At 39.3% G+C, this 24,128-nt stretch overlaps 1 protein-coding gene across 6 annotated transcripts in view; it reads right to left on the bottom strand.

Moving 5' to 3' along the window:
- Nucleotides 1–836: 836 nt before the first annotated feature.
- The window catches only part of CREBRF (CREB3 regulatory factor), an 80,853-nt gene continuing 57,561 nt past the window's right edge, over nt 837–24,128 (bottom strand). For all 6 annotated transcript variants that reach the window (XM_008966604.3, XM_024928755.3, XM_034960973.2 and 3 more), the window contains 2 exons: nt 16,847–16,969; nt 837–6,487 (listed from right to left, as the gene is read on the bottom strand). In XM_008966604.3, coding sequence (XP_008964852.2) covers nt 6,372–6,487; nt 16,847–16,969 — 239 coding nt within the window. In that variant the 3' untranslated portion in view covers nt 837–6,371. The remainder of the gene's footprint in view (nt 6,488–16,846; nt 16,970–24,128) is intronic.

The raw sequence follows: 24,128 nt of genomic DNA, 5'->3' as shown, positions 1-24,128 counted from the left end.
GTCCTGATGCAGAACCAGTCCATGGGAGGCCATGCCCCTCCCCTTTGCTTCCTGATGGCCTTAATGTCACTCACATGAAACAAAGAGGGTTTCTTCAAGGGTCCAGGATACTAAGAACCCAAGTCTATCAATTCTCTAATACACCACTGGATGTGGTACCTGTGTCCATGAAAACACCTCAGCAACAATAATGTACCTAGAGCCCTTTGCATATCTGTAACAGCTCCTGTGTTGTTCTGCAATCCTGTTCACATGCTGGCTCTGAGTTCCTGGAGTTCTCTTTCATCTCTCTATTGTCCAGTACCTAGCACAGGTCCTGGTAGAGTAAGTGCTCAACAAATATTTGCTGGCTGACTTTCAGCCACATACTCTGATAGAAGCCTTCACTTAGGTCTCTGGATTTAAGCCTCTATATATACGCCCAGCTTAGTTTGGAGACTTACTTAGAGTGATTAAACACACAAACACATACAAATGTTTAAATCAGGAGAGACCCAAAATATTTTATTTCCCATGCAGAACACTTGCCCAAAGATTGAAAGAGGAGAAATAAGAATATCCTCTAAGCTGTGAAGAATGCAAATGCTTACATCAACAAATAATTCTATATAATAGCTAAATGTCACTAAAATATTGAAAAATCAACCTATAGTGTCAAAAAAATGTTAGCTCTTTGATTATTACCATGAGAGGGGCAGCAGACCAGCAGTTCACCACTCTCTGTGATTTGGAATTTCTTTGGAATAGGTTATCTTGAGGAGCGGATGGTTACCTAGGTAAGCAAGATACAAGTACAGAAAGGAAGGGCGAAAACATGAGGCAAACAATTCAGAACCTTTTCTTTTCATCTTTTTTTATTTTAAATTACAAAGGATGTTGCATACACTGATGAATCTGTATCTGACTAGAAGTGCTCAGGGGTTGGAAGGTGACAGAAAACAAAGGCAAAATTTGCATTGCCTTTCCATCTGAAATGAAAAACTGCACAACTATTAACCAACATTTAATAGGATAATTTTTAAACAGCTCATGCGTCAACAAGATAAAGTTCTTTCTAGACAAGAGACAAGACTGAATCCAATAAAAAGTGTCATAGCTCCAGTTGGGAGAGAAAAAAAAAAAAACTACAGAATATTTATGATAGCATTACAAACAGGATCCTACGCAACTATGCAAAAGAGGTTGCCACATTGTATGAACAAATGCTTTGAATTCTTGCCCTTCCACTCTTCTCTTGTGACTTCTGTGCTGTCAGCCCTAGTATCGCTGTCAACCACAATACTAAGCTGTAGGACAAATCCTAGGGAAAGAAGGTAAAAAAGCAGGCAGTGGAATACAGTGTCATAAAAATGTGGTGGAAAGGCAGATACAGTACACACATACACATTTCTGTTATTTGGTTCTGAAAAAAACAAAGGGCGAAGGGCAAGACATAGTAATCAGTCCTGCTCCTATCCACCCAGAATTTAATTAACTACACCATTGTGTTTACATTGTTATGAAAGAGGCAAACCGAACCTAGTTCACCCAAACTTGGCACATTGAAATACCCAACTTTGATGTTCTTCACTAGTTACCAAGTCTTCAATTCCAAAATACTGTTTGGAAGTAGCTTTAAGGCTCTGTCCCCTCACTACTACCTCCAAAACTCTCTAAACAAAAATGGCAATTTGGCCTAGCTCAGTTCCTAGGTGTAATTTCTACGATTTCAGTCAGTTTATTAAGCATGAGGACTATGCTTCAACACATAATCCCATTTGCCTATGGAAGTGTATAACTTTCAGTAGTACATTTTCATCATCTTTCCCCAACATGCTTATTCCTTAAAACGAAACAACCATTCCTACAGTTGACATTCATTGTTACATCCCAATGTGTTTGAAGTATTAAAAAAACATGGAGTCGTCTTCTCATAATGCCCTTATTAAGATTACAAAGATTACAAAAGAATCCACAAGTATTACGGCACTGTGTGAGACTTATTTGTCATGATCCAAGGGAAGAACAAGACTGCAGTTCTGTGCAAAGTTGTGGAAATGGCCTCAGTTCCATGGGAAATGGTATTCCACAACAGACTTCACTAGAAGGATAATTGAAACCTTTTACTTTAACACTGAAAGCATAATTCAATGCATTCTCAAAATTCAAGTTTCAAGATATGGAGAGATGCTAAACATTCTGTTACATAATTAACTAGAAAATACTTGAACAGAATTTTAGGAAACTATATAAAGAAAGGGAACATAAGTTTTTGTTAATTCTTGCTGAAGGCAACTTGAATTCATTTCTTATAACATTAACTAAATCTTAGCAGCTAAATTTTTTTAAATGTGTGGAATAAAGAAAAGCACATCCATTCTTGACATTTTGGTGAATAAACTAACAGCTTTATTAATGAAGGCAAACATCAGATCATTGTATGAATATTATATATATATATAAAAAGAAATCCAAACTAACAGCATTGTATTTCAAAAGTACTGTACTTCTGTTTCTTTTAAAGAGACTTGTCATCTGTTTTTATAAAACAAAATGGGTACTCTTCTCCTAAAAAATCCTGGAAAAATGAAATAGTCAATTTCAAGCTGATGAATTGAACACACCTTTCTTTAAATGCAGACTATTGCTAGGAAGCAAATAAAGTCAAGCATCAGAAAGAAGATGTATGAGAAATGCATGAAAGTCAGAGAAAAGGGATGTAGTGAAATTACTGCTAATCTTTCCCCCCTATATTCAAAGACCATCCAAAACTGGTCTTTCATACAAATATAAAATAACTATAAAGAGAGGGAATTTGAAACCATACCCATCTGAAATCCTTCATGATGCTTTTGTAATAGTTCTGATTCTCTTACCAAAAAGGTCAAAGTTAAAGATGTAGGAAGTGGAAGGGAATGAAGACGTTTAGTTTTAAATGTACAAGTAAGGCACAATATAAAGCCACATCATAATCTGTCATGAAGGATATAGGAAAGGACAAGAATCATACATGGTACAGTAGAACAAGCAATTATATTGACTGGAAAAGTGTGGCACCCAATTCAAAACTCAGACAAGATCTTAACAAGAGCGACTGGACAGCATGCTTTCATATGGAGACAAACTCTATAAAGAATCCAGTGTATCTGAAAATAGGAAAAAAGGTTTTTGTTGGTTTTTTTTTTTTTTAAATCATAGTAGTACTAGAGTCAAAGTTTATAATTGCTTTGGAACAATGGGTTTACTTGAGGTGAATTCACAATGCCTTCACTTAAAGTAAGATTCTGGACTTCATTATGAGCTATCTGTATACCATGTATGAACACAGAAAACCTTTAGAGAACCCTTCTCTAATGATCTTCACCCAAAAATACATGCCACAATTTTCAAAAACAGAACATGTACAATTGTTGGGGTTTTTACATTACCCTTATAAGATTGGTTTGTGTGATACACTAAACGTATATATTTTAATGACAATAGAGGAAGCAGATTATTACTGGCATTAAAGTACAACCATTTCTAGACGGTTTTAAATGCCACAGAGTCCCCTGGTTAAAATGTAAAGCTGCACAGCTTGCCTATGTCATCTTTATGATAAAGTTAAAACAGCAAGAGGATTTAACTTTCACTCTACATTTTACTGCCAGGTTTTTATATAGATCAAGTATCGCTGCAGCATTCTGACCAGCCCAGATTTAGCAGCAAATGGCAGGAATCATATAAAATGCAATTTTTTTTTAACAAAGTGCTTTTCTAAGATATACATACATATATAAATAGGTACAAAATAAAGTGTCAACATTAAAAAGCTCAACTATTTAAAAGCTTTTAACTATTTAACTTAAGTAGTACATATAAAAAACACTGAAACTCAAAGATATGGAATCTACTAAACAGATTCAAAGTCTTTTTTTTTTTGAAATGCAAGACCAAAAAATCAAATTCTGGTTTGCAGACAGGAAAAAAGTATCAAAAACCAGAATTCTTAACAGAGCAGCTAGAAAGGGGCAATTTTATAAACCTTATCAGCTGAATATCATGAGGTGATTTTCACCTGATTGCAAAACTGCCATAGTTTGAAACACTTTTCAATTTACCAGACACACTCTGTCAAGACTTCATATACTTCCAACTTGCAAGCCTGTGTTTTGCCTTCTCCAACCTAAAAAGGAAAAGCTTTAAACGATGAACTTACATTCTATTAAACCATTAGACTTGAGCTTATCATCTGTTTAGCGTGAATGTACAAACCAGGTACATTTCCACCAAACACATAGAAAAATCTTGTGCATCACAGTTCAGCTAAGGTGGTAAGACAATCCTTACAATCCTCCTTGGATTTCTTTTTTAAGATGTCAAAGAAGCAAGTAAGCAACATTGTTCATTTGTTACTGGGTGTTCTAGATCAAACCTTCACAAGCTATATATATAGCTTCATATGCTATAGCTTACAAATGGGGTATCAAAGTAAAAGAAAAGAACAAATTATACTTTGACACTTTATAGTCAAAGTATAATTAAAAAAGAAATCCTACAGTGGGTAATGGAGAAATAGATAATTTTTCCAGCAGCTATGCCTGAAATTTTTGGTATTTTTTTCCTTGCTAAATATGCTTTTTTTCTTTTTTTAGTTTTTAAGCCACCAGTTTTCAGAGTTCAAAACACAAGATTTGAGAATAAAACAGTAAGAGAGACAGGATGGAAAAATCTGTGGGGGAAGGTTTATAATGCTGCCTTGACATAAGAAATTTCTCATCAAGAGGTAAAGCTTGAACACAGTTAAAACACTGACTAATGAAGCTGTTTTATATGAGCAAAAAAGAGCACCTAAAAACTAAATGTGTTAATGTTTCTCAATTCTAGAAACTATAGAAGAATAAGTCACATGTTAAGTTTGAAGAAGCTAGTTTGAAAATACCTGTACAAAAATATAAAAATCTATAAATTGTTTTTGTTTTAGCCTGTGTTGATCTTTGAAAATATTACATGCACAATAATACATCAATTGGAAAAGTGGCAACTAAAGAATTAGATATTTTTAGCTTTTTTCTTTCTTTACATATATATATATACATAATACAATAAAAATAATCTATTTTGTTGTCTGGTGGAAGTATACTACAATAAGCTAAATAAACATTTTAATTTTCAAAGTCAAAAACTATTTTACCAATAGCTTACTAAAATGAAATATATTAAAATTTCCTACAATAAGTGCAGAAATAAAAGACATCTAAATGGCCACCAACTTATCTACTATGGAAGCGAACTAGAGGAACAGCAAAATAATATTTGTATGTATGGATGCTCCTTCTGTAGATAATTGGACCCAAACAGAAATAAAATTCACAGTTCAGTAAGATCCCCAACCCTGACCTTTTTTTTTCTTTTTTTCTCCTTTTTTTTCATACATTCATACAGTATCATGTAAGCTGTGCAAAACTTTACTTAGACTGGCAGTTTGCCATATCAGTTGCATTTGTCTTTGGTACAAAAAATAAAACAATCGCAATAATGTGCAAGTATTTGTCTTCTTCCGGTCAAGTACCGAAATATGAGTTTTCTAGAGCCATCTTTTTTTTGTTGTTTTTTTGTTTTGTTTTTTATACAATACACAGACTCTGTGGCATATATCTACATTTCAACATAGTCCTATATACATTCAAAAAATCTGAAAAAGAGTTGGAACAAAAAAACATTTAAACCCCATAATTTTTCCATCTATATATCTTGTTTTTTCTCATTAGGGTTTTCATCATACAAAATATTACCAGTTTTATAGTTTCCCCAAAATACAAGGCACAAAGAATATGCTTTTTTTTTCTTACTTGCACAGACATTTGTGTGTATATATATATATATATATTTATATATATCATCTTGAGCTCTGACAATGAACATCTAATATGGCCCACAGGCACAAGTGCTGGGTGTGCCATATACAAGTGAGAATTAATGGTTGTGGAAAATTAGAACAAAAAGCAATAATTCTAAAAACAATTTAAACCGACTGTTTAAAAAAATGCTTCCTCAATTTTTTTTGTGTGGTTCAGAGCATAAATCTGCCACAATACTTGGCATTTTACTATTTCACTCCTCCAAAATGTTTTGCTTTAACAGATTTTTGTAATCTGTACCTAAACATTTACTTAAACATATGATTTTCAATTCTGATGCCAGTAGCAGTTTTAATCATGGTTTATGCTCTGAAAATGCAATAATCAAGTATTTTGGATCATGCTTCACTTATGCTACTTAGTTCTTAAAACAATGTAACCTAATTGTAAATGTTTACATAATGCTAACTGACATGCAAAACAGAATGAAAATTTACAATGGATAACGTGACAAAACGCAGACATTTCTGACCAGTGGTCCAATGAGGCTGATTACACCTTTGATGTTGGTATCCTTAATCCTACAAGGCCTCCAGTGGGATTCCCTTCTGCAGTCTTCTCTAACACTTGGTTAACAAATTCTGAGGTTTGCCCAGCAACTGGTAGACCTGAAGAGAAGAATAAAAGGCACATCTAGACACAAAAATGGAAGGCCATGAAGGGAAGGGAAGGAGCTGGTAAAAACTGAGGTTCAGGTGTGGCCCTCAGCTTGATACTGGTCCCAGATGAATTCCCTGGCACTTGTTATTGCAGCTCAGAAAACAATGCTACCCTTCATATTACTGTCTAAAATTTTAAGATTAGAAGAGTCAAACCAAGAATAGCCATGAAAAATCATAAACCAACATTTAAAGTGAGGTAGATGACAAGTGTAACAGTCCAAATAACAGTCCAAACCCAAACCCAAAGGCTGCCGACAGGCACTGCTTCCCACGCCCTGGTTTTTCCCTGTTCTCTCAGCCAGTCTCTTCCAATTACTCTAAACTCACCAAGTTCCATGGGTGGGTTTCACCCATGAAACTGAAAATATAGATCTGAAGGATGTTTTGGGTCATTTTTATAATTACTGGATACAGTTTAAGTTTCCTTTTCTTCATTTAAAAAAGTGAATGAACGAATAAGAAATGTTGGAAGAGAAGAGGGAGAAAGGTGGGAGCAGCATAAGTATGTAGATTTTCTCATCTTCCTCATCTTCCATAGTAAGACCAAAAGATAAAATCAGTAAATCAAATAACAGAGGTATAAGTACATTTTTTTAAGTATTAAGAAAAATAAAAAGGATGGAAATAGAAATATATTTGTCAGCTAGGCACGGTGGCTCATGCCTGTAATCCCAGCACCTTGGGAGGCTGAGGCAGGCAGATCACCTGAGGTTGGCGGATCACCTGAGGTCGGCAGATCACCTGAGATTGGGAGTTCGAGACCAGCATGACCAACATGGAGAAACCCTGTCTCTACTGAAAACACAAAATTAGCCAGGTGTGGTGGCACATGTCTATAATCCCAGCTACTCGGGAGGCTGACGCAGGAGAACCGCTTGAACCCGGCGGGTGGAGGTTGGGGCAAGCCGAGATCATGCCACTGCACCCCAGCCTGGGCAACAAGAGTGAAACTCTGCCTCAAAAAAAAAAAAAAGGAAAGGAACAGGAGGGGAGGGGGAGGGGGAGGGGAGGGGGAGGGGAGGGGGAGGAAAGAGGGAGGGGAGGGGGAGGGGAAGGGAGGGGAGGGGGAGGAAAGGGGGAGGGGAGGGGAGGAGAGGGGAGGGGAGGGAAAGGAAAAAGAATTTGTCGGCTGGGCGCAGTGGCTCACGCCTGTAATACCAACACTTTGGGAGGCCAAGGCAGGCAGATCACCTGAGGTCAGGAGTTTGAGACCAGCCTGGCCAACATGGTGAAATCCTGTCTCTACGAAAAATACAAAAAATTAGCTGGGCATGGTGGCAGATGCGTGATCCCAGCTACTCAGGAGGCTGAGGCAGGAAAATTGCTTGAACCCAGGAGGCAGAGACTGCAATGAGTCAAGATTGTGCCACCGCACTCCAGCCTGGGCAACAAGAGTGAAACTCCATCTCAAAAAAAAAAAAAAAAAAAAAGAAATATATTTGTCATTGCTCATAGGAAGAAGTCAAAAGATATCATAAAAAATACTGGCCGGGCATGGTGGCTCAGGCCTGTCATCTCAGCACTTTAGGAGGCCGAAGTGGGCAGAGCACAGGTCAGGAGTTTGAGACCAGCCTGGCCAACAAGTTGAAACCCTGCCTTTACTAAAAATACAAAAATTAGCTGGGCATGGTGGCAGGCACCTGTAATGCCAGCTACTCAGGAGGCTGAGATAGGAGAACCACTTGAACCTAGGAGGCAGAGGTTGCAGTGAGCTGAGATTGCACTACTGCACTCCAGCCAGGGTGACAGAGCAAGACTCCGTCTCCAAAAACAAACAAAAAAAAGTGTGTGTGTATGTGTGTATGTATACATGTATACAAGCTTAACCATGTGATCAAACTTAGCATGACCAATAATGAGACAATCTGATATTATGTGCCTCTTGACTGATGGAACGAAAAGGTTGTATGATGTATTCTTACCAGAAAATCTAACTGCATTTAGTCATGAGGAAACAGATAAATCCAAATGTTGAGACATTTTACAAGACCTGGCTTTTTCATAAAAATAAAATAAGATGGGGAGACTGATGTAGACTAAAGAAAACAAAAGAAGAGATATAACTAAATGCAATGCATGATCCTCGACTGGACCACACACACACAAAAATGCTATAATGGACATTATTGAGACAACTGGGAAAATGGATTCCATATTAGATATTATATCAATGTTGAAGCACTAGGATGTGACACTGGCGTTGTGGCTAAGAGAATGTCCTTGTTTTCAAGCAATACAGGCTAAAATAGTTAGAGACAAAGAATCATGATTTTTACGAGTTATTTTCAAATATTCCCTGTCCAAAATATACATGTAGATAGAGGTAGAAATAAAGCAAATGTAGCAAAATATTAACAACTGGTGAGGGCTGGGTGGGGTGGCTCATGCCTATAATCTCAGTGCTTTGGGAAGCTGAGGCGGAAGGATCACTTGAGCTTAGCCTGGGCAACACAGCAAGAACCCGTCTCTACAAACATAAAAATAAGTTTGCTGCTGGCCACGCGAGCTGGCTCATGCCTGTAATCCCAGCACTTTGGGTGGCCAAGGTGGGCGGATCACTTGGGGTCAGGAGTTTGAGACCAGCCTGGCCAACATGGTGAAAAACCCTGTCTCTACTAAAAATGCAAAAACATTAGCCAGGCATGGTGGTGTACGACCAGTGACTTGGGAGTCAGCTGAGGCAGGAGAATCGTTTAAATCTGCTAGGCAGAGGTTGCAGTGAGCCAAGATCACGCCACTGCACTCCAGCCTGGGAGACAGAGTGAGACTCCATTTCAAAAATAAAAATAAAAATAAAAATAAAAATAAATAAATTAGCTGGACATGGTGGCGCACATCTGTAGTCCTAGCTACTTGGGAGTTGGTGCTGAAAGATCACTTGAGTCCAGGAGTTGGAGGCTGCAGTGAGCTATGATAGCACCACTGCATTCCAGCCTGGGTGACAGAGCGAGACTGGTTTCTAAAAAAAAAAAAAAGCAATGAATTTTAAAAAACAGTGAAAACAACTGGTGAATCCAGTTGAACGAAACATATATGTTCATCGTACAATTCTTTCTCCTTTTCTATAGGATTAAAATCTTAAATGAAAAGTTGACAGACAAAATAAGTATACATTTTATGTTACAGTTAAAAGCCAATCCACAAGATAAAAACACAAAGCTTTGCAAATTATCAGAGGATACAAACAAAAGTGAAACCATAATGGATCATGTAAAGGCAAAAAAAAGGCCACATAAACAAACTCTAGCAGATCTTTTGATGACAGCACTAAAACCAAACATAGATCAATTTTTTTAAAAATGAGCTAAACTCACCTATTAAAGTACAACCTCCAGAATAAATAACAAAAAAAATCCAAATACATGCTACATAAAAAAATCTAGGCCGAGCGCGGTGGCTCACGCCTGTAATCCCAGCACTTTGGGAGGCCGAGGTGGGTGGATCACAAGGTCAGGAGTTTGAGGCCAGCCTGAACAACATGGTGAAACCCCGTCTCTACTAAAATACAAAAATTAGCCAGGCGTGGTGGCATGCGCCTGTAATCCCAGCTACTCAGGAGGCTGAGGCAGGAGAATCGCTTGAACCTGGGAGGCAGAGGTGCAGTGAACTGAGATCACTCCATTACACTCCAGTCTGGGCAACAGAGCAAGACTCTGTCTCAAAAACAAAAAACAAACAAAAAAATCTAAGAAAAAATTTTCTGATATCTGAATTAAAATTAAGTTACATTTTAATTTAACTAAAATGTTTTGTGTGTGTGTATTTTTTTTTTTTTTTTTTTTTTTGAGATGAGGTCTGTCACTCAGGCTGGAGTACAATGGCACGATCTTGGCTCACTGCAGCCTCCATCTCCTGGGCAAAAGCGATCCTCTCGCCTCAGTCTCCTGAGAAGCTGGGATTACAGGCTCGCATCACCATGCCTGGCTAACTTTTTGTATTTTTTTTCTAGAAATGGGGTCTCCTTATGTTGCCCAAGCTGGCTTCGAACTCCTGGGCTCAAGTGATCCTCCTGCCTTGGTCTCCCAAAATGTTGAGATTATAGCTGTAAGCCATGCACCTGGCTAAAATGTTTTAAAAAGATGTAACTGGCCGGGCGCGGTGGCTCATGCCTGTAATCCCAGCACTTTGGGAGGCCGAGGCGGGTGGATCATGAGGTCAGGAGATCAAGACCATCCTGGCTGACACGGTGAAATCTCGTCTCTACTAAAAATACAAAAAATTAGCCGGGCGCAGTGGCAGGTGCCTGTAGTCCCAGCTACTCGGGAGGCTGAGGCAGGAGAATCGCTTGAACCCGGGAGGTGGAGTTTGCAGTGAGCCGAGATCGCGCCACTGCACTCCAGCCTGGGCAATAGAGCAAGACTCCATCTCAAAAAAAAAAAAAAAAAAAATGTAACTAATATAAAATGATTCAAAGGCCGGGCACAGTGGCTCACGCCTGTAATCCCAGCACTATGGGAGGCTGAGGCGGGTGGATCACGAGGTCAGGAGATCGAGACCATCCTGGCTAACATGGTGAAAACCCATCTCCACTAAAAATACAAAAAATTCGCCGGGCGTGGTGGCGGGCACCTGTAGTCCCAGCTACTCTGGTGGCTGAGGCAGGAGAATGGTGTGAGCCCGGGAGGCGGAGCATAAGGTGAGCCAAGATCGAGCCACTGCACTCCAGCCTGGGGGACAGAGCGAGACTCCGTCTCAAAAATAAATAAATAAATAAAATAAAATGAAATAAAATGATTCAGAAGGATTGAAAATAAAAGAGTAGACAAAGGAATACCAAACAAATATAAATAATAAGATTAGAAACAATACCAAACAAATATAATAAGAAAGCTGCATTCGTGATAATACCAGACAAGAAGTGTACTTCGTGATGATAAAAACTGTAATTCATAATGCAGATTTAGTACTAATAAATACTATTCAAACATCCTGACATTCAGAAGCAAAAACACAGAAAATATGAGATGAAACTGAAATACATTACTGGGAACTTTTCTCAGTTCTACACAGAGTAAATGGACTGCCACACCAAAAAAAAAAAAAAAGGAAAAAGCTTAATTAAAAATACCTAGTCGATATGTGGGAATCTTATTATAAAACAGAAAATACATCTTCTTTTAAAACTCCCGCAGAACATTAAAAATTGTAATCTTATATTAGGCAGCCAAGAAAATCTCAATAAATCCACAAAAAACTGGAGGTCAGTAATAAAACTAGAAAACAATAATCCCTACCTGCTGGGGGAAATTTTAAATCTCTCTCAAAGAATTCTTGGGTTAAAGAGTAAATCAAACCTAAAATTTCAAAGTATTCAGAAAACAATAAAAATGACAAATCAGAACTTATGTCAGAATTTAAATCAGCTAAAGTAGCTCTAAGAAGAAAATTCAAAGGCTGTTATTTATATGAATGGTCAAGAAAGAATAAAAAGAAAAAAATTAAGCATCTAACAACTCAAGAAATTAGAACTGGTAAATTAAGAGCTGGTTTTGGGGGGGAGAAAGTAGAATAACCTATAATGAATCAAGAAATAAGGGAGAACAGACACAAAATAATAAATGAAAATGGAACAGTAACAACAGATATAGAAGAAATCAAAAATCAAACAAAAATGCTTTGCTCACTTTTAATAAATTTGAGGCCCAGGAGGAAGTAATTTTTCGGGAATACGTAAATTATCAAAAATGACTCCAGAAGAATTTGTAACCTGACAGAGAAATTACCTTTAAGAAAAATAAACTCAGGCCAGGCGCGGTGGCTCACGCCTGTAATCCCAGCACTTTGGGAGGCTGAGGTGGGTGGATCACGAGGTTAGGAGTTTGAGACCAGCCTGGCCAAGATGGTGAAACCCCATCTCTACTAAAAATACAAAAATTAGCCGGGCACGGTGGCATGCGCCTGTAGTCCCAGCTACTTGGGAGGCTGAGGCAGGAGAATCGCTTGAACCTGGGAGGCAGAGGTTGCAGTAAGCCGAGATCGTGCCACTGCACTCTATCCTGGGTGACACAGCGAGACCCCATCTCAAAAAAAAAAAAAAAAAGAAAGAAAAAGAAACTCAGCTAGGCTCAGTGGCTCATGACTATAGCACTTTGAGAGGCTGAGGCGGGAAGATCACTTGAGGTCAGGACTTTGAGACCATCCTGGCCAACGTGGTGAAACCCCGTCTCCATTAAAAATACAAAAATTAGCTGCACATGGTGGAACATGCTACTCAGAAGGCTGAGGCGTAAGAACCACTTGAACCCAGGAGGCGGAGGTTGCAGTGAGTCAAGATAGTGCCACTGCACTCTAGCCTGGGTGACAGAGGGAGACTGTCTCAAAAAAAAAAAAAGAAAAAGAAAAAGAAACTCCAACCCATTTAAACTGGTCCAGAGGCAAATTCTGGGAAGACAGCTGTATAGTTGTTGTTATTGTTGTTTTTGAGAAAGGGTCTCACTCTGTTGCCCAGGCTGGAGTGCAGTGGTGCAATCACCCTGCTCATTGAAGCCTTGACCTTCCAGGTTCAGGCTGGTCTTGAGCTCCTGACCTCAATCGATCCTCCCACCTCAGCCTCCCAAAGTGTTGGGATTACAGGCATGAGCCACTGTGCTCAGCCACCACATAGATTTTTAATCTTCATTTCCCCATATAAAAACAGAGCAACTAAATGGCAAAACCATAAACCCATGGAAAACATTTACAAGTGATAAGGTATCCCTAGGAACATTCAAGAAGGTAGGAACAAACTACCAAAAGCTTTAAGACATGTATGGCAACAGCATTATCAATATTTATCAATATTTATGTGGATGGGCCAAAAGGAAGTAATGGACATGAGAACAAAAAAAAATTTCCAAATAGCCAATAGGTTACCCACTGGCAAGTACAGCAGAGTCAACTTGAGAACTGCAGCTAACGCTGTGAGGGATTTTCTCCAACCCAATATTGAATACAAGGTGAGTACAAGGAACCCACAGTCAGAAGTGAAGGGGCCCACAGTTGAGCCTCTGTGAACTCTGAAAATGGACCAGCCAGGACTCTTGCAGGACAGGAGCAAGCCGTGATAAAACAAAAAAAACTGGCCAGGTGCAGTGGCTCAGGCCTGTAATCCCAATACTTTCGGAGGCCAAGGAGGGCAGATCACTTGATGTCAGGAGTTTGATACTAGCCTGGCCAACATGGTGAAACCCCATCTCCAGTAAAAACACAAAAATCAGCCGGGCGTGGTGGTGTGCGCCTGTAATCCCAGCTACTGGGGAGGCTGAAGCAGGAAAATCGCTTGAACCTGGGAGGCAGAGGCTGCAGGGAGCCAAGATCACGCCACTGCACTCCAGCCTGGGCGACAGAGTGAGACTCTGTCTCAAAACAAAACAAAAAACCCTGGGGTTGAAATTAACATTGAGCAAGAAAGGAACTAAAGATATGAAACAGAGATGGTCCAAATAAAATGAGGGAGGGAAGCAGAACAAGAAATCTCAGAAAGACAGGTGCCACTTTTTTGTTTTTGTTTCAGAGATGGGTTGCCATGTTGCCCAGGCTGGTCTAGAACTCTTGACCTCACATGATCCTCCTGCCTCAGCCTTCCAAGTGACTGGGATTACAGGAAAAAGCCACCAAACCTGGCGTGCCATGTTTTTTTTGTTTTGTTTTGTTTTTTTGAAAAGGAGTCTCGCTCTGTCGCCCAGGCGGGAGCGCAGTGGCACAATCTTGGCTCACTGTAACCTCTGCCTCCTGGGTTCAAGCAATTCTCCTGCCTCAGCCTCCCAAGTAGCTGGGACTACAGGCGCGCGCCACCACACCCAGCTTTTTTTTTGTATTTTTAGTAGAGACGGGGTTTCACCATGTTAGCCAGGATGATCTCGATCTCCTGACCTCGTGATCTGCCTGCCTCGGCCTCCCAAAGTGCTGGGATTACAGGCGTGAGCCACCGTGCCCGGATGCCATGTTTTTAAATGTTAACTGAAAAGCGGAGACTCTGTGAAAAAAGAAAAGCTATTCTGAACCAAACCTTCTTTTAAAAGTTCAGAGGAACTAATTTCACATATATATGAACAACAGAGAAGTATCAAGGTCAGAATCCCACAACTTTTTCTAAGAAAAAAGAGAATAAAAGACATTAAAGAAAATGGCACGATACATGAAAGAACATAAATCAGAAACAGAATAACTAAGAAATAAGGTGACAGAATTCAGAAAATAATTAGAAATACAGGGGAAAATTCCTGAAAGTAAAAGGAACCTAAGATCAGCAAGTAATGACAGCAAATAATGCTTTAAGAGAAACAGAAGGTAAAAAGGAGAAATAATGTTAAAAATGAAGAGATAAAAATGATTCAAGAAAAAGTGACACAAGGCAGGAAGATCATTTGAAGTCAGGAGTTCGAGACCAGCCTGGCCAACATGGTGAAACCCCACCTCTACTAAAAAATACAAAAATTAGCCAGGTGTGGTGGTGGGTGCCTGTAATCCCAGCTACTCAGGAGGCTGAGGCAGGAGAATCACCTGAACCTGGGAGGTGGAGGCTGCAGTGAGCTAAGATTGTGCCACTGCACTACTGCCTGGGTGACAGAGCAAAACACTGTCTCAAAAAAAAAAAAAAAAAAAAGAAGATGAAGAAGAAAGAAGGAGAAGGAAGAAAGAAGAAGAAAAGAGAAAAGAAAGACAGACGAATACTAAAGATGGGCCAAAAAGAGCCAATCTATAGATAATAAGAGTCCCTACAGAAGAAAAGCAAAGCAAGGGAACAGATCAAACACTAAAAACATTTGAAAGTACATATTGAAAGAACACAGTATAAACATAAAAATGTCAACTAAAAATGACCAACTCTAAGATATAACCTAGCAAAATCACTGGTATTTAAAGAAAAAATCCTTTTGGCACCTAAGCAAAAACAGCAAAGTACTTATAAGGAAAAAATAATTAGTCAATATTGGCTTTTCTTTTTTCTTTTCTTTTTTTTTTTTTTTGAGACAGAGTTTTGCTCTGTCACCCAGGCTAGAGTGCAGTGGTCTAATCTTGGCTCACTGTAACCTCCACCCCTCCTGCATTCAAGCGATTCTCCTGCCTCAGCCTCCCAAGTACCTGGGATTACAGGCACCTGCCACCACGCCCAGCTAATTTTTGTATGTTTAGTAGAGACAGGGTTTTACCATGTTGGCCACGCTGGTCTCGAACTCCTGACCTCAAGTGATCCGCCCGCCTTGGCCTCCCAAAGTGTTGGGATTACAGGCATGAGCCACCACGCCCAGCCAGTATTAGCTTTTCTATAGCAACACTTTATGCCAAAAGAAAATGGAGACTCATATTCAAGATACTCAAGGAAAGAAAATACGAGTTGAGGATTTTATACCTGGTAAAACTGACTTTCAAGTGTAAAGGAGTACATAAGCTTACCAAACATATAGATGTTTATATTAAAAAATAAAAAGGTAAAAATAACTTTTTCTTGTAATGTTAAATTTCCCCCTGTAGCTAATAAAGGAAGAATAAAAATGCTTTTAAAAATAAAAGGAAAGAAAAGAAAGAAATGCTATGAAAGAATACATAAAAAATTAAAATAGCATCAACCCATTTGAAGAAAAAGTCAAGCACAGAATTAATCCATATGGAAGCAGGAGGTAAGTGATTGCTGAGGAAAATACTGGCGATTAGGGTCTACTCTTCACCTGATTGTTTTCAATATAAATATACTTTTGTTCAAGAAAAACATTTGACCTTTTATTGTGTATATTTAATTTTGGGGGTTTTCGTGGGTCATATAACGCTGGATGCCTTGGATGCTACTGTCTGTCAGTGACTTTCTCCTACAGCAGCTGAGCTGATTCTCATGTCTATGTCTGTACTAGCTAGCTCTCTCTTCCCTGTCAGCTCTCAGTTGGCCTGACGTCTAGATCCCTGCCCTCTGATCCTCCCCACATTGTGCAATCTGTTCAGGGATGGGAAATCAGAGAGCCAAGTTTGTGGGAATCCTGTGAAATGCATTACTGAGTAAAACAAGTAAGAATCTCTACACTAAAGTGCAAACTGCAGGCTTGACAGCTCTGGGACCTTTTGTCCTCCATGAAAGGTTAAAGTTGCTAGAAGTTTGTTTTTCTTAAATGTTAAAATAGTTTCATGATTAAGTCTAAATTACAAGTTGTGGTCACCTGCAACACATGTTTATGAACACTAAATCTCAAAAGATAAAACTACTCATAAAGGAGAGTAATTACAATGAGAGCACTTGAGTTTTTCCTTAAACTAAAAGAACTTTTAATATCCCCTTAAATCATACATCTTACACATGTTATTAATTGTTATGAATTTATCTCGTATTCTCCTTACCGAGAGTATCTTTAATGAGGATTTCAAGCTTCTGCCCCATGTTGGGTCCTCTCTCATCTCTTGGATTCTGTACCCGGTTTACAATCTCTTGCTTGATGGAGTTGATTACAAACAATAAATTATCTGTAAAACAGAACAAAACACTTGGAATATGTCACTACCATGAAAGACTTTCCTTTTAATTATGTAATAACAGATAATTAAGAAATGGATTGGATTAAGAAAATGTGGCACATATACACCATGGAATACTATGCAGCCATAAAAAATGATGAGTTCATGTCCTTTGTAAGGGACATGGATGAAATTGGAAATCATCATTCTCAGTAAACTATCGCAAGGACAAAAAACCAAACACCACATGTTCTCACTCATAGATGGGAATTGAACAATGAGAACATATGGACACAGGAAGGGGAACATCACACTCTGGGGACTGTTGTGGGGTGGGGGGAGGGGGGAGGGATAGCATTAGGAGATACACCTAATGCTAAATGACGAGTTAATGGGTGCAGCACACCAGCATGGCACATGTATACATATGTAACTAACTGGCACATTGTGCACATGTACCCTAAAACTTAAAGTATAATAATAATAATAATAATAATAATAAAAGAAATAATAGATGACACCAACAAATAAAAAAAATTCTATGCTCAAAAAAAAAAAAAAAGAAATGGAGAATGTGTAAGAAAGCATTAAGCAGTAATGATTATAAGCAGCTCCTATACAAAGAAACTGATTTCAAATGATGTGGCACTTGTTTTTTAAAAATATCTCAAGATTAGCCAGGTGCAGTGGCTCACGCCTATAATCCCAACACTTTGGGAGACCAAGGCAGGTGGACTGCATGAGGTCAGGAGTTCGAGACCAGCCTGGCCAAACGGTGAAACCCTGTGTCTAATAAAACCACGAAAATTAGCCAGGTGTGGTGGCATGTGCCTATAGTCACAGCTATTCCAGAGGCTGAGGCAGGAGAATTACCTGAACCCAGGAGGTGGAGGTTGCAGTGAGCCAAGATCTTGCCACTGCACTCCAGCCTGGGCTAACAGAGCAAGACTCCCTCTCAAAAAACAACAACAACAACAGCAGCAAACAACAACAACAACAACAAAACCCTCAAGATTACTGGGTATGCACTTTTGATAACACACTGTAGCCAGGTGTGGTGGTGTGCACCTGCAGTCCCAGCTACTTGGGAGGCTGAGGCAGGGGAATGGCTTTAGCCCAGGAGTTGCAGGCAGTTGCACTAGGATGGTGACTGTGAATAGCCGCTGTGCTCCAGCCTAGGTACCACAGTGAGACCCCATCTCCAACTAAAAAAAACGGCAAGGAAAAAAGACAACACACTGTAGACATGCATCGATGTCCACTAACCTGTAAGCAACTTGCCCTACTTGTCTTCATTGCTTTAAGACCTGATAGTGCCTGCTATATCGCATCATAGGACCTTAGTAAATGTTTATTAAATAAATCAAGTCCCTCAAAAACAAAAGCTTTAAAAACAGATTTCCCCACCTTGAAAAGCTTTAAAACAAAACAGAACAAAAAGCAAGTTAAGGCCAGGCGTGGTGGCTCACACCTGTAATCCCAGCACTTTGGGAGGCCAAGGCGGGCGGATCACGGGGTCAGGAGATAGAGACCAACCTGGCTAACACGGTGAAACCCTGTCTCTACTAAAAATACAAAAAATTAGTTGGGCGTGGTGGCAGGTGCCTGTAGTCCCAGCTACTCAGGAGGCTGAGGCAGGAGAATAGCATGAACTCAGGAGGCGGAGCTTGCAGTGAGCCGAGACTGCGCCACTGCACTCCAGCCTGGACAACAGAGCAAGACTCCAACTCAAAAAAAAAAAAGCAAGTTAGCTCAAAGTAAAGGAGGGAAATAATAAAGAGCAGAAATGTATGTAACAGAAAATATACAATAAGGAAAATTAACAAAGCCAAAGCTGGTTCCTTGAAATGATCAATAACACTGACAACCCCCTACCCAGGTAGATCCATCATGAAAAATAAGAGACAACACCAATCACTCATATCAGTAACGAAAAAGGTGTTATCACTTTAGAATCTACAGATATTAAAAGGATAATAAGAAAATATGCTGCTAACAAATTTAACAACTTGGGTGAAATGAACAAATTTCTTGAAAACACAATTTAAAATCCACATAAGAAGCCAGGAAGGCCGGGCGCGGTGGCTCGTGCCTGTAATCTCAGTACTTTGGGAGGCCAAGGCAGGTGGATCACCCCAGATCAGAAGTTCAAGACCAGCCTAGCCAACATGACGAAACCCCATGTCTAATAAAATATAAAAATTAGCTGGGCTTGGTGGCAGGTGCCTGTAATCCCAGCTACTCAGGAGGCTGAGGCAAGAAAATCGCTTGAAGCTGGGAGGCGGAGGTTACGGTGAGCTGTGATTGCACCACTGCACTCCAGCCTGGGCAACAAGCAAGACTCCATCTCAAAAAAAAAAAAAAAAAAAAAAAAAGAGGCTCAGGCACGGTGGCTCACATCTGTAATCCCAGCACTTTGGGAGGCCAAGATGGGTGGATCACTTGAGGCCAGGTGTTCCAGACCAGCCTGGCCAACACAGTGAAACCCCATCTATACTAAAAATAAAAATAATTAGCCAGGTGTGGTGGTGTATGCCTGTAATCCCAGCTACTCAGGAGACTGAGGTATGAGAATTGCTTGAACCCAGGAGGCAGAGGTTGCAGTGAGCTGAGATTGTGCCACTGCACTCCAGCCTGAGCAACAGAGTGAGATACTGTCTCAAAAAAAAAGAAAGAAAGAAAAAGAAAATCCATACAAGAAGAAATAAGGCATCTGAATAGCTTTTTCTAGTAAAAGAATTGAAATTACCAAGTATCTTCCCCAAAAAAAGAACCCAGAAGGTTTTAATAGCAAATTCTATCATAGATACAATGAAGAAATAAAATTGATCTTATAAAACTTTGTCAAACAAAAAAGAAAGAGAGATCATGGTCCAATTAATTCTATAAGGCCAGTATAGCCCTAGTACTAAAACCTTTTTAAAAAAGAAAAGAAAAATCAAAGACCAATATTCCTCTTGAATGTAGACACAAAATCCTTAACAAAGCATTAACAATGGAATCCAACATATAATATTAGAATAGAATAATATGAAATATTAGCAATAGATTCCAATATAAAAAGGAAGATATATCATAACCAAGTAGCATTTATTCCAAGAATGCAAGGTTGGCTTAACATCCAAATATTAACAAATGTAATTTGCCACTTTAACAGATGAATATGTGATGTATTAACAGAATAAAAGAGAACAATACATGATTGTTCCAATAGATGCAAAAAAATCATCAACACCCATTCATAATAAACAAAACTAGAAATAGAAGGAAATTTTCTCAAAATGATAAAGGGCATCTCATCTACAAAAAAGTACAACACAAACATCATACCTAAAGATAAAAGGTTTCCCCTGAGATTGTAAACAAGGCAATCACCACGCTATTTAATATTGTGGCTGTTCTAGACATTTTGATAAGGCAGAAAAACAAAAGCCATAAAGATCAGAAAGGAATAAATAAAACCATTCCTATTTGCAGATGATGACTGTGTCAGCAGAAAATCCCAGGGAATCTACATACCTACTACTGGAACTAAGAGTAATACACAAAAATATGTTTTATATATTAATACCAAAGAACTCAAAAATAAAATTTCAAAAGCAATTCCATTTACAGAAGCACTAAAAAACATAAAATACTCAGGACTACATCTAATAAAAGATGTTCAAGCACTCTACACTGAACACTGTAAAAGATGACAGAGAGAAACTAAAGAAGACTTAGCTAGGTAGAGAGAGATACCAGGTCCATGGATCGGAAAACTCCATTTTAAGACAGTAATTCTCTCCAAATAGATCTAAAGATTCAAAGCAATCCCAATTAAAATTCCAGTAAGCTTTTCTGTAAAAGATGATAAAGTAATTTGAAAATCTATATAGACATGCAAAAGACCTGTAATAGCCAAAACAGATTTAAACAAAAAGAGCAAAATTGGAGGTCTAACAAGAACTAGCCCTACCTGACTTAAAGATTTACAGTAATCAAGACAGTTCTGTACAGTGATCAAGACAATTTTCTATCTACATGACTGGGTGCAATGGCTCATGCCTGTAATCCCAGCTCTTTGGGAGGCCAAGATGGGATGATCGCTTGAGCCCAGGAGTTCGAGGCAAGACAGCGAGACCCCATCTATGTTTTTTTTTAATATTTTTTTCTTTTTTAAAAATAATTTTAAATACAGACAAGGGTCTCACTATGTTGGCCAGGTTGGTCTTGAACTCTTGGCCTCAAGCAATACTCCCAATTGACCTCCCAAAGTGCTAGGATTACAGGCATGAGCCACCATGCCCAGCCCTGTCTCTATTTAAAAAAAAAAAAAAAGTTTTGTATCCACATAAAGGAAGATAAATGTATCAATGAAACAGAATACAATATCTAGAAGTAAACCCATAAATATATGGTCTATTGACTGAACAAAGGTGCAAAAACAATTCAATGGGGAAGGGAAAGTCTTTTCAATGTATGGTGCTTGATCAACCAGATATTTATATGGGAAAATATGAACATCATCTTTTACCTTATACCATATGCAAAAATTGACCTAAAAAAGATCATAAGCCTAAATGCAAAACCTAAAACTACGTAAATGCTAAGAAAAAAAAAATACAAGAAAAGATTTGTAAATGCTGGAGTTGGCAAAGGTTTCTTACAACACAAAACATCATGAAATATTAAAAAAACTGACAAATTGATTCATCAAAATTAAAAATGTTTGATCTTTGAAAGATGCCAGTGAGGGCCAGGCATGGTGGCTCATGCCTGTAATCCCATCCAGCACTTTGGGAGGCCGAGGCGGGTGGATCACTTGAGGCCAGGAGTTCGAAACCAGCCTGGCCAACATGGCATAACCCTGTCTCTACTAAAATTACAAAAATCAGGCCAGGCGCCGTGGCTCACACCTGTAATCCCAGCACTTTGGGAGGCCGAGGCAGGCGGATCATAAGGTCAGGAGATCGAGACCATCCTGGCTAACATGGTGAAACCCCGTCTCTACTAAAAATACAAAAAAATTAGCTGGGCATGGTGGCAGACGCCTGTAGTCCCAGCTACTTGGGAGGCTGAGGCAGGAGAATGGCGTGAACCCAGGAGGCGGAGCTTGCAGTGAGCCAAGATTGCGCCACTGCACTCCAGCCTGGGCAACAGAGTGAGACTTCGTCTCAAAAAAAAAAAAAAAATCAGTCAGGTGTGGTGGTGCACACCTGTAATCCCAGCTACTTGGGAGGCTGAGGCACGAGAATCGCTTGAACCTGGGAGGCAGAGGTTGCAGTGAGCTGAGATCGCACCACTGGACTCCAGCCTGGACAACAGAGTGAGGAAAGACAAGAAAGATAAAAAGATGGAAGGAGAGGGAGGGAAGAGGAGGAGAGAGAGAGAGAGAGAAAAAGAAAGAGAGAGAGGGAGGGGGAGAGAGAGACAGAGAGAGAGAGAGGAGAGAGGGAGGGAGGGAGGGAAGGAAGGAAGGAAGGAAGGAGGGAGGGAGGGAGGGAGGCAGAGGGGAGGGAAAGGGAAGAGGAGAGGGGAGGGGAGGGGAGGGGAGGGAAGGGAAGGCGAAAAGGAAAGGAAAAAGGAAAAGGAAAGGAAAAGATGCCAATGAGGAAAGCAAAAAGCCAAGCCAAAGAACTTATATCCAGAACAAAGAACGTTTATTTATTTACTTACTTACTTATTTTATTTTTTTTTTTTTTGAGACAGAGTTTCACTCTTGTTGCCCAGGCTGGAGTGCAATGGCACAATCTCAGCTCACTGCAACCACACCTCCCGGGTTTAAGTGATTCTCCTCCCTCAGTCTCACGAGTAGCTAGGATTACAGGTGCTCACCACCAAGCCTGGCTAATTTTTTGTATTTTTAGTAGAAACGGGATTTCACTATGTTGGCCAGGCTGGTCTCGAACTCCTGACCTCGGGTGATTGACCCATGTCAGCCTCCCAAAGTGCTAAGATTACAGGTATGAGCCACTGCGACCGGCCCAGAATAAAGAACCTTTAGAAGAGAAACCAATTTTTTTAAATGGCAAAATATTTGAACAGACACTTCACAAAAGAAAACATATGAACAGCCAATAAGCACAGGAAAGAGGCTCAATGTTATTAATCAGAGAAATGAAAAGTTAAGACCACAATGAGATACCATCACACACCCATTAGATTTGTAAAAATAAGAAGATAGGCCTTGCCATATGTTGGCAAGGCTGTGGACCAACTAGAACCCTCCTACACTGTTTTTAAGAATGCAAAATGGCACAGTCAGTTTGGAAAACAGTTTAGCAGTTTCTTATAAAAGTAAATATACACTTATCTTATGAATCAATCATTCTACATCTAGGTATTTAACCAAGAGAAATTAAAACATATGTCTACCCAAATACTTGTACACAAATATTCATAGCCCCATGGTTATAGCCAAAAATTTGAAACAACCTAAGTATCCATCAAAAGGTGAAGAGATAAACAAATTGTAGTACATCCATACAATGGAATACTAGTTAGCAATAAAAAGGATCTAACTATTGATACAGGTAACAACATGGAGGAATTTTTAAATAATTATGCTGAGTGAAAGTAGCCAGGCAAAAATGTAAACATATTGTGATTCCACCAATGTAAGATCTTAGAAAAATGTAAATTACTCTATAGTGACAGAAAGCAGATTGAGGCTATCCAGGGATAGGAGTGGAGAGCAGAATGACTTACAAAGGGGCACTAGGAATCTTTTGGAGGTAATGGAAATATTCATTATCTTGATTGTTTCACATATGTATGCGTATATGTAAACCAATCGAATCATACTCTTTCAATGTGTAGGTACTGTACTTCAATTATACCTCGGTAAAGCTGTAAGGAAAACACATTTTTTATTTCAGCACACAGGATTCCTACAGTCTGAAATTCATCTCTACCTCTTCAGAGACTGCCTTGGTGATTTGAGGTTTTTGTTCTGTTTTTAAAGAGATGGGGTATTTCTCTATCATCCAGGCTAGTCTCAAACAATCCTCCCACCTCAGCCTCCTGAGTAACTGGGATTACAGAAGCATGCCACAATGCCTGGTGTAAAAACCAGTGATTTGTTATTCTTCATCTAGCAATACTGAGAAGGGGCCAATCTAAACTGCAGTTGAAGAGGAAAGTGAGAGGGACAATTTAAAACTACATTCAGGGGCCGGGCGCGGTG

Source organism: Pan paniscus, chromosome 4 (genome assembly GCF_029289425.2).
Source record: "Pan paniscus chromosome 4, NHGRI_mPanPan1-v2.0_pri, whole genome shotgun sequence".
NCBI classification, from domain to species: Eukaryota; Metazoa; Chordata; class Mammalia; order Primates; family Hominidae; genus Pan; species Pan paniscus.
Note: the sequence above shows the minus strand (reverse complement) of the source record. Positions and strands in the feature narration are given on the sequence as shown.